The sequence below is a fragment of the Miniopterus schreibersii genome, assembly GCF_964146895.1.
Source record: "Miniopterus schreibersii genome assembly, chromosome: 19".
NCBI classification, from domain to species: Eukaryota; Metazoa; Chordata; class Mammalia; order Chiroptera; family Miniopteridae; genus Miniopterus; species Miniopterus schreibersii.
This window is the reverse complement of record NC_138119.1, coordinates 804,059-814,566: the sequence shown is the minus strand read 5'-3', so window position 1 is coordinate 814,566 and position 10,508 is coordinate 804,059. Positions and strand designations below refer to the sequence as shown.

Below are 10,508 nucleotides of genomic sequence, written 5' to 3'. Positions count from 1 at the left end.
AGTTTCTAGCTCTTTGGGGGAAAAAAAAACAAACCAAATAAACAAGCACTGGCCTCAAACTGAAGACACTCCCCTGTGAAACGAGGGTCAGCTGAAGCCACCCCGAGTCAGTGCACCGAGGGGGCTGCACATGAGCCCACGGGTCCCAGGACAAGCTGCTGGTCATTTTCATGCTCATTACAGATACAGCTTCCTGGCTGCTCCAGAGCTTGGGGCCAAGTCCCACTGTGATCACACTCGGTTGATGATTCTGGCAAATGGTTGGGTGGCTAGTTGGCGACCTACTTTCCCTCTAACAAGTGGCTTGACCTGGGCACCCAGTATGACCTTGAACACTGTCCTGAATTTCATGTGTCAACTGCACTGCTGGTTGTTATCTCACAACAGCCTTGGCTCCATTTCACACGCGGGAAACCTGAGGTTGAGCAACCATCCAAGGGCAGCCCGCCTGTCCACCAGACTCGGAGTTCTGATCCCAATCGGTCTGTCCCCAAAGGCAGTTACATAACAAGGGTGCCCTGCTCAGACGAGGAGAACACTCAGACACCCCCTCCCCCAGAGGCCTATCCAGGCCAACCCCACAGCTCAGAGCTGCAGGGACCAAGGAACGCAATTGTGGTCTTGGCAGCTGGGCTCCCAGGGCGCATCCGTGGACCAAGCACACGTCCCAGGCGTGGAGATGGGAGATGATGGGAGATGGTGGGAGATGATGGAGATGGTGGGAGATGGTGGGAGATAGATGGTGGGGGATGGTGGGAGATGGTGGGGGAGATGGATGGTGGGAGATAGATGGTGGGGAGATAGATGGGAGATGATGGGAGATGATGGAGATGGTAGGAGATGGTGGGAGATAGATGGTGGGAGATAGATGGTGGGGGAGATGGTGGGAGATGATGGAGATGGTGGGAGATGGTGGGAGATAGATGGTGGGAGATGGTGGGAGATAGATGGTGGGAGATAGATGGGAGATAGATGGTGGGGGATGGTGGGGGAGATGGTGGGAGATGATGGAGATGGTGGGAGATGGTGGGGATGCAGCAGATGGGAGGGGGAGCAGTTCCCTGCAGCGGTCGGCGCTCAGGCTCAGGTACAGACCCCTGAGCACTCGAGGGGGAAGGCGGCGCGTCCGCAGGGCCAGCCCCCCCTCTCCCCCCGCCCCCCTCCCCCGCCCTGTCCGGGCCGAGGCTGCAGCGCGCGGCGTCCCCGGGGTCCCGCCATCAGGGCGCGAGAGGGGGCGCTGCCGGGCGCCTCGGCCTCCGCCGCCTCCGCCGCCCCCGCCCCGCCCCGCCCCGCCCCGCGCGGCCCCGCCTCTTGCCTGCCTCCCGCCGCCGGGGCCATGGCGACCTGCTCGCGGCTGCAGCGCTGCGGGGCCCCGCGCCTCCGCCCCGCGCTCCTCGGCCGCGGCCCGCGCCCCCGCGCCGGGTGCTGGGCGCCCCGTCCCGCCGCCCTGCGCGCCTACGCCCCGGGCCCCGGCGGCCTCCCCGCGCCGCTGCTGCGCACGGACAGCTTCGTGGGCGGCCGCTGGGTCCCCGCCGCCGCCGCCTTCCCCGTGCGCGACCCGGCCACCGGCGCCGAGCTGGGCCGCGTGGCCGACTGCGGGGCGCCCGAGGCCCGCGCCGCCGTGCGCGCCGCCCACGAGGCCTTCGGGCGCTGGCGGGGCGTCCTGGCCAAGGTGAGTGCGCCCGGCCTTGGCCGCGGGGGCCGGCCGCCCGGTTGCCGGGGTGCCCGGCGCGGAAATGCGCGCAGACGGGAGGAGACGCTGCGAGGGGCCGGGAGAGGGGGCTCCGTGCCAGGCGCTGTGCCCGCGCCGGGAACAGGCCCGGCGGCCTCAGGCGCCCGGAGGGGCGGCCGAACGCGACCGGGGGTCGGGGAGCAGCGCGGCCCCTCGGGGCGCTGACCGGGCCCCAGGCCACTGCCCCCGGGTCCCCGGGCGGGTCCTGCCGTCGGGCCGGGCGGGCTGCAGAGCTGAGCGCCGCGGGAGGGACCAGGACCCCCCCTGGGCGCTCAGCCCGGGCCGGGAACCTGCTGTGAACCGACCAGGAGCTGGGGCGTCGGGGGTGCGGGAGGGGAGACGGGGCAGGGAGAGCGCTGTAGGGCTTCCGCGCCCTCCGCGGACGGGGCACCGGGGCCCGGCTGCCAGCGCCGCACCGTCCTCAGCATCCGCCGCGGGCACGGCCACGGAGGCGCGAGCGCGGGACTGTTCGCGCTCCCGCGGGTCCTGCGCCCTGACTGCCGGAGCGGCTGGGGCACCGCAGTCCACAGGGTTCCTGCCCCCTGGAGCGCAGGTGGGGTTCAGGGGCACAGGGGGGACCTAACCCAGAAACAACACGAATAGCTAAGCAGGTAGGTGTTGGGGGGCAATGTCCGGAGCAGGCGAGGCCCCGGCGGAGGGAAGGGCACCTGCTGCCAGGGCAGGTGCAGCCAGGGCAGGTGCAGCCAGGGCAGGGCAAGGGCCACAGACGGGGCGGCTTGAAGGAGTTTTCTGAGTTATGGAAGCTGGATCTCCGAGGTCAGGGTGTCCGCAGGGCTGGTTTCTCCTGAGGCCTGGCTCCTGGGCCCGTGGATGGCCATCTTCTCTGGTGGCCTCACGTGGTCCTCCCTCTACGTGTCGGTGGCCTAAGGTCCAGCCAGCTTCTCCCGGTCCCTCCTCGGCACATTCAGGCCCCACCTGTTCCTGGGTCAAGCTCACCTGTCACTTCTGCGCCTGAGCCTGTCCCAGGCACACACCTTCCCCAGTCTCTCTTTGAGCACGGTCCCCACACCTTGTCTTGCTCGTGCCCCCAACACCTCCGCGTTGCCTCCCGTCACCGGGGTCACTCCTTGTCCTCGCCATTTTAGCCATTTGTAAGGTGCAGCCCGGCCGCATTAAACACATTCACGGCGTGGCGCCTGGGCCCTCTGCCTAAGTGTGTGACCTTTCCTTACGCCACGCACACCCCAAGTCGGGGACAGTCACCCTGCCAGTGAGTTGTTAAAATAAGGAACTAAACTTGGGGACATTATGCCTAGAGAAATAGGCCAGCCAGCCACAACGGGACAAGTGCCATGGGATTCCACTTCTCTGAGGCCCCTGGAAGAGCCACATTCCTGGGGACAGAAAGTGGACCGGTGGGGGGGGAACTGGTGCTTAATGGAGACAGTTCCAGTTTCCCCAGGTGAGTTCTGGAGATGGTGGTGGTGACGGTCACACAGTGTGAGTGGACTTACCACCCCCGAACTGCCCACGGAACAGTGTTCAAGATGGTGAATTTTGTTATGTGCATTTTACTGTAATTAAAAATAACAGTGGCCAGTGTGGTTCAGTTGGTTGAACCCCGTGCACCAAGGGGCCCCTGGTTCGATTCCCGGTCAGGGCACATGCCCAGGTTGTGGGCTCGACCCCCAGTAGGGGGCGTGCAGGAGGCAGCCGATCAATGACTCTCATCATTGGTGTTTCTCTCTCTCCCTCTCCCTTCCTCTCTAAAATAAAAACATTTAAAAAATAACAATGAAAATGAGTCATTCCTGTCTGCCATAAACAGTAAGAGCTGTTTGCAAACGTTTTCCCTCACGGTTCGCGACCCGGTTCACCCTGCAGATGCACCGGAGGCTGGTCTCTATCACTGCTGCTCAGAATGAGGACAGGGCTATGACGTTAGGAGGTTGAAGAACATTTAATAGTCTCTCTCACTTGGCATCTCACTATTTCTCTACCTTCTTACCTCTTTTTCAGGAGAGGAGTTCATTACTTCGGAAATGGTATGATTTAATGATTCAAAATAAAGACGACCTCGCCAGGATCATTACAGCCGAGAGCGTAAGTCCAGGGCCCCGACTCGCTGCCTGAGAACCTGTCCGGGATTCTTAGCCGCTGACTTCTCGCTGCTCTGTGGCAGCTAAAACAATGTGAATTCCCAGCCTAATGACCAGACATCACCCAATTACTGTGCCAGGCACAAGCTTTTTCTGATCAAGGCCAGGCCCTCGTTTTGCTAAAACGTGTGTGTGCTCGTTTGCTCTGCAGTCATGGGCAGGAGGTGGGTTTCGAGGGGAACGGTGCGAACACTGCTTTTCCCTGTTTCGTCTGTTCTGTGTGACTGTTTTGGTTGACTTTTCCTGTTGTTTCTGTGCATTTAAAGCCATGCCGGTAGTTCCTCCATAGCTATAATCAGTGACTTTCACCCCAGCCACCGCCTTGAGACGGTGTGAGAGGGAGGGAAAGGGCAGCAGATGGGGCTCTGTCTCCTCTAACGAGTCCCTGTGCTGCGAACGCGGGTGCCAGCTGCGGCCCACGCTCATTCCCGTCACCGTTTCCGTCTGCGCTGAAGACCCGCTCTGAGGCTGCAGTGTCTCCGCAGCCCCGGGGATGTGATGGGAGCCTTCCCCACTCTGCTTGCGGCCTTGAGGATGGAGACACACAGTCGTGCTTGTTTCTGGAAGGTGACGAGTGTCCTTTTTGACTGGATTTAGGGAAAGCCGCTGAAGGAGGCTCAGGGGGAGATTCTGTACTCCGCCAATTTCCTGGAGTGGTTTTCGGAGGAGGCCCGCCGCATCTACGGAGACATCATCAGCACCCCTGCCAAGGAGAAGCGGGCCCTGGTCCTCAAGCAGCCGCTCGGTGTGGCCGTGGTCATCACCCCGGTACGTTAGGGGTCACCTGCTCGAGGTTTCCTCACTCCTGTGCTGGGGGATGCGCAGGTGTGTGTCCTGGTCCCCTGACCTGGGAGGTGTGGGTGGCCGTGGAGCATATTTCCCAGCACCTGCGAGTGGGAAGACCACAGGAGGCCCAGCTTTTCTGACTTGGCGTAAAAGCTTCTTCTTGGCACTGCCCAGCATGTCTGAAAAGACCTACTGGTATTTGTTTTTTCAGACTTCAGATATGACACGTTTTGATGGTCAGCCTGGGTGGGCTGCAGTGACTGGTGGGTGCCCAGCTCTCTCTCGGTGACCAGCCCTCTTGGACCCACCCCCATGAGGTCCCACGTTAGCTTCTCCCTGGTGTCGGCCGGCTGGTGTCCAGACCCTGTCCTTTCCCTGCTCAGCACAGTTACAGAGAGGCAGCCCCGCCACCCACACTGACCAGGCTTGACTCAGAGGTCACTGTTTACTTGCTGTGTGATGTTGCGCAAGTCACTTAACTGCTCTCAGTTTCCCCAAACCTGCAAGTGAGGATAATACTGACCTCGTTGGGTTGTGATGGGATTTAATTAGTTTTAATTTAACAGAGCTTAGAACAGTGCCTGCCACAGAATGAGCGCTATAAAGCATTTGTCACATAAAACACTGTTGATAGAGATATGACATGTCCACAGGCATCTGTGTAAATACAGAGGGAAGGAATAAATCACCTGCCATTTCAAAGTCACCTTTGCTAATATTTTCTACCAAAGGGTCAACAGACTATGGCCCTCGGGCCAGCGCCAGCCTGCTGCCCATGTCTGGAAATAAAGGTTCGTGGGGACATGGCCACGTGCATTCGCACTGTCTGTGCAAACTTCCACATCACAACCACGGACGTCCCGCAAAGCATAACTATTGACAGTCTGGCCCTTCACAGAGCAGGCCTGCCGGCCCCTGGGTAGACACCTGTACTGTTCTAAATTCTGAAACATCCCGTCTGTGTGAGTCTCCGTCCCAGAGCCCCTCAGGTTGACAGTGTGGGTGCGCGAGGACTTACCTGTGAGGAGCCGGGAGCCTGCCCGTCAGCCGGGCGGTGGGCTTGCTGCCTGGCCGCAGGTGCGCGTCTGAGTGGCGCTTCCTCTAACGGCTGCTCCGTGCCTCTGTCCCCAGTGGAACTTCCCTAGCGCCATGATCACCCGCAAGGTGGGGGCCGCTCTGGCGGCTGGCTGCACCGTCGTGGTCAAGCCTGCTGAAGACACGCCCTTCTCAGCCCTGGCACTGGCCGAGGTGAGCCCTGGCCAAGGTGAGCCCTGGCCCAGGAAAGAAATCCAAGGTTGGTTCTTTTTTTCTTTTAACAGGAGGTGGCATTGAAACTTGAACTCTAAGAAATTTTATTTTTAAAGATGTATAACAACACAGTAATATCACATTGGCACTAATAAGACGCTCAGTTCCAAATCTATTCTGACCCTGAACCCAAAGGCAGCTTAGTTGGTTTTTTCCCTGTTACCTTTTGGATAAAATATCTATTTCTCTTTTCTGTTTTCTCACTTGCTGCCCCATGTCTGCTGGTTCTCTCCACAGCTCGCAAACCAAGCAGGAATCCCTCCCGGGGTCTACAACGTGGTCCCCTGCTCCCGGGAGAAGGCCAAGGATGTGGGGAAGGCGCTTTGCACCGACCCGCTTGTGTCCAAAATTTCCTTCACTGGCTCGACCGCCACCGGGAAGGTACGTGACTTCAGAAAACACATCATTCTAATGTTTTCTCTACTATCTCACCTCGGTCGCCATTCATAGGAAGATGGCTGGCAGGGTGTTAAAAGCTCCGTCAAACAGTGTGTCTGCTCGGCCTCTGGACATACTCCAGATGGTGTCCCTCATTGTGACAAAAAAAAAAGTCCCTAAGGAGCTGGGTGGCGGAAGCGCCCACTGTGTGTTGGATGTGAGGTGGTTGAGAGCTGAACATCGGGTCTCCTTCTGGAATGCAGGTCTCCTTCCTAATCTGGAATCAGATTTCAGAAACACATTGCGGGTGCTGGAGTGGGTGTCTCAGAATTGAACGGAAGTTGTATTTAGTATACAGGTACCTGCAGAAACTAAAAGAACTTTTTAAATGTTCAACAGAGCAAAACAGCAGATAGAACAGGTTTTTATTTATGGTATTTCCCTCCACATAGTAAACTTTTTCCTGCTGATATGTGTGTATGTGTGTGTGTGTGTGTATACTCAGACATGTAGATAAAAACATCAGATAAAAACAACATAAATCATAAACCTAATCTGGAAGTTTTTATGAAATCGGTCATTTCTAGACACTGAGAAACAGGAAGGAGCATCTCCCGGTCGTAATCGCTTTGTTGTGGGTAAACCTGCGCTCAGGCCGTGGTGCCCTGGGAGCCGCCACCCACCGTGTCAGCAGTACCATGAACACACAGTCTGCTCCCCCTTTTCTTACGCGAAGTAGTGCACAGTTACCCCGCTGTGCACGTGGCCTCCTTTGCTGCTGGGTCACTTCTGGAGCGAGCTCGCCAGCCCTGGTAGTTCATCCCTCGCACCCAGCACCGCTCCCCTGCCCACAGGTGCTGCTGCGCCACGCGGCCGACTCCGTGAAGAGGGTGTCCATGGAGCTGGGTGGCCTTGCCCCGTTCATCGTATTCGACAGTGCCAACGTGGACCAGGCTGTGGCGGGGGCCATGGCGTCGAAATTCAGGAACTCGGGACAGGTGAGTCCTGGGGCGTGTCCCTGGGGTTGTGTGTGTCTGTGTTTTACAAACATCCTTCCACCTGACTCATCTCCTGGAGGGAAACTTTTGGTTCCTCCACGATCCATTCTTCTTTCACTTTCTCAGCAAATGCCCTTTGCTGGGGGCGAGGCTAGGCTTGGAGGCTCCGAGAGAAATGAGGTAGAGTCGCCGGCTTCAGGGACATTCCCAGACAGCAGAGGACTTTTAATCAAATTGTTCTCTGTTTGCACAGAGGGAGCGGCAGCCCCACATGTATTTGTTTCTGGGCCGGGTCAGGAGCTGCCGACACACCGTCCACCAGTCTGTTCTTCTCTGTCTAGACCTGTGTTTGCTCAAACCGGTTCCTGGTGCAAAGGGGAATCCATGACTCCTTCGTGAAGAAGTTTGCTGAGGCGATTAAAACCAGCCTGCATGTGGGAAACGGATTTGAGGAGCAAACCACTCAAGGCCCATTGATCAACGAAAAAGCAGTAGAAAAGGTAGGTCCGTTCATTAGCTTTCACGGTTTTGGTATCAGAAGCTAAATGAGAGAAGACACATTGGTAGGGTGCCCAGCAAGGCTGCTTTGAAAATGGTAAAGTTGGAAAAAACTGATTTTCTGCCAGTTCGTAGGAGTCTTGTGGCATCATCTGGTCGTAAGTTTCTCGAGCTCTGTCATGACACTGAGTCCCCATGAGATGTCACTTAGATCTGTGCTCCCTAAATTTCCTCTGTTCGCATTGGTAATTCCATCCCTCGCTGCCTTGGGAATTATGATTTCAAAACATAGAGTTTTGAAATTTTCCCAATACCTGAAAGGGAAGGAAGACGGGCTTTGTTTCTGAGATTGTCTGTGTTTTAGCTGAAATGCTGGCTTGGACAGCAAAACGCCCTTCCAGAAGGATCCTTGATGAAGGATCCGTGGCAGTGAGATGTCGGATCTCAGGGGCCACATTCAGCATGTGGCGATGGCAGTGGGAGAGGCAGGGGCTGGGCTGCGTGGTTTTGTGCCTATTTGAGAAAGAGAGAAAGCCAGTCACGGCGTTCTGCGTTCACAGGCTCTGAGGGGTGGTCATTCCCCAGGCAGCCTTAACCAGCCCTCCCGGGGGCTCTGCCCTTTCTCCTCTTGCAGGTGGAGAAGCATGTGAGTGATGCGCTTTCCAAAGGGGCCACCCTGGTGACGGGCGGGAAGCGGCACCCACTTGGAAACAACTTCTTTGAGCCCACCCTGCTCAGCAACGTCACCCAGGACATGCTCTGCTCTCGCGAGGAGACGTTCGGGCCTCTGGCGCCAGTTATCAAGTAAGATTGTCCAGCAACACTCCAGTTTCTCTCTTGCTGTTACTGGGGAAATAAGTTGGGAGAAAAGACAGCCGGTTTTCTTGCCGCCCCACTTACAGAGCCTGCTGATGACCCATGTTAACTTTGGCAGGTTCGACACGGAGGAGGAGGCTGTGGCCATCGCTAATGCGACCGATGTTGGGTTAGCAGGTACGTGTCTGTCCTGGCTTGGGGGGCAGTTGTGTAATTTCTCAAGATAATGCTGGAGTTTGCCTGTTGGACACCGCCCTGGGTTGGAAGGCACTTTGTTGCTTTCTGAGGGCAGGGACAGGGGCAGGTGTGTGCATCTCCTGTTCTCCTGCCCTGCAGTGCCCACTGGGAGCTCCAGTGAGAGCCCCGGATGGTGGGAGAGAGCCAGGTGGGGATTGCACACACCCAGGGGTCCCCGGTTCTCAGGGGCTCGCACGTCTCTGTGCGATTATCCACGTGATACTTCTGCCCACGCCTTCCGGACAGGGAGCTTGGAGAAGGTGGTGGGTCACTGGAGTGAGGAGAGGTGGTACTGACAGTTGAGTGAAAGCGCCGAGGCCTTGGATCCCACGAGGAACCTTACTGGATAGATGACAAGCAGTCACCTGAAAGCTCAGGCAGGAATATCACGTGGATAATCGAACAGAGACGTGCCGATGGACTGAATAGTGGGTCACAGGCCCTGGGAGGCTGTGGTCACTGTCCTGACAGAAGACGGTAAGAGCTCACACAAGGAGCAGGAAACAGAAGCAGAAAGACATGTCCAGGGTTTGACAGGAAGAAATGGACAGGCCCAGCTTGGGGTCTAGATGGGAGCTGGGTAGTGGGTGGTTCCAGGCCCAGATGATTAGGCCAATGGCAGTGCCACCTCAGCTTCAGATGTCATGTCTTCAGTGACTGTCCTACAGGCTACCTGTGTCCTTTCTCTCTGTGACAGGTTATTTTTACTCTCAAGACCCGGCCCAGATCTGGCGGGTGGCGGAGCAGCTGGAGGTGGGCATGGTGGGCGTCAACGAGGGGCTGCTCTCCTCTGTGGAGTGCCCGTTTGGTGGGGTGAAGCAGTCTGGCCTCGGGCGCGAGGGCTCCAAGTATGGCATTGACGAGTACCTGGAGGTCAAGTACGTGTGCATCGGAGGCTTGTAGGATCCTTCCAGAAAATAAGAAGGAAGCTGCCTACATACATGGCACCCATTATTTTAAATAAACCGATAGGGCATCTGAATTACGAATTTTTTAAAGCTCATCCAGTCCTCATCTTAAACAGGTGGGACTCCTGCCCCGCCCCTTACCCGACTAGGGACCAATAGGTGCCACGTGCCTGTGGCTGCAGACTCCCCGAGAACCAGCAAAGTCCCTGAGAACCCACCACAGCGCTGTCAGCCTCTAGCAAAGTGCAGAGGGCGGAAGGCTGGCCCAGTGGCCCTCACAAGGCTGGTGAGGACTGCCAGGGCGCTGATTCAGCACCCCTCGCCTGGCTCCGAAACTTAGACCCATTGGAGAGGAGACTCCTGAGTGCCAACTGACCTGCCACGTGTGTTTATACAACTCAGAGCTAAGAATGATTTTCACGTTGTTGGGGGGAAAAGAATACTGTTTCATGACATATGAAAACTGTATGAAATTCAGACTTAAGTGTCCGTAAATACAATGTTATTTTCAGTGTCCGTAAATAAATACAGCAGTGTCCTTAAATACAATGTTACTTTCAGTGTCTGTAAATACAGCCCTTCATTTACTGGCAGGTCTGTGGCTGCTTTCCTGGCGGAGCCAAGTACCTGACACAGGGACAGTTCGGCTCCCAAAGCCTAAAATATTTACTCTGGCTCTTGGAAAATGTTCCCCAATCTCCAACCTAGACCAGGAGGGAGAGACCGA

General features: G+C 57.1%; 1 protein-coding gene across 1 annotated transcript; it reads left to right on the top strand.

Moving 5' to 3' along the window:
* The first annotated feature begins 1,330 nt into the window (after nt 1-1,330).
* On the top strand, nt 1,331-10,330 carry ALDH5A1 (aldehyde dehydrogenase 5 family member A1). Its single transcript, XM_081120567.1, has 10 exons — nt 1,331-1,672; nt 3,713-3,796; nt 4,450-4,620; nt 5,770-5,886; nt 6,184-6,327; nt 7,179-7,322; nt 7,664-7,822; nt 8,455-8,624; nt 8,755-8,813; nt 9,571-10,330. The coding sequence occupies exons 1-10, from the start codon at nt 1,337-1,339 to the stop codon at nt 9,774-9,776; spliced, it is 1,590 nt and encodes a 529-aa protein (XP_080976693.1). The 5' UTR covers nt 1,331-1,336; the 3' UTR covers nt 9,777-10,330.
* Nucleotides 10,331-10,508: the final 178 nt, after the last annotated feature.

Excerpts from the sequence above, each read along its gene's own strand:
- ALDH5A1 (XM_081120567.1), top strand. The coding sequence starts at position 1,337 with ATGGCGACCTGCTCGCGGCTGCAGCGCTGCGGGGCCCCGCGCCTCCGC. Across the intron at positions 1,673-3,712 it reads GGCGGGGCGTCCTGGCCAAG|GAGAGGAGTTCATTACTTCG; the intron begins GTGAGTGCGCCC and ends CCTCTTTTTCAG. Across the intron at positions 7,323-7,663 it reads AATTCAGGAACTCGGGACAG|ACCTGTGTTTGCTCAAACCG; the intron begins GTGAGTCCTGGG and ends TTCTCTGTCTAG.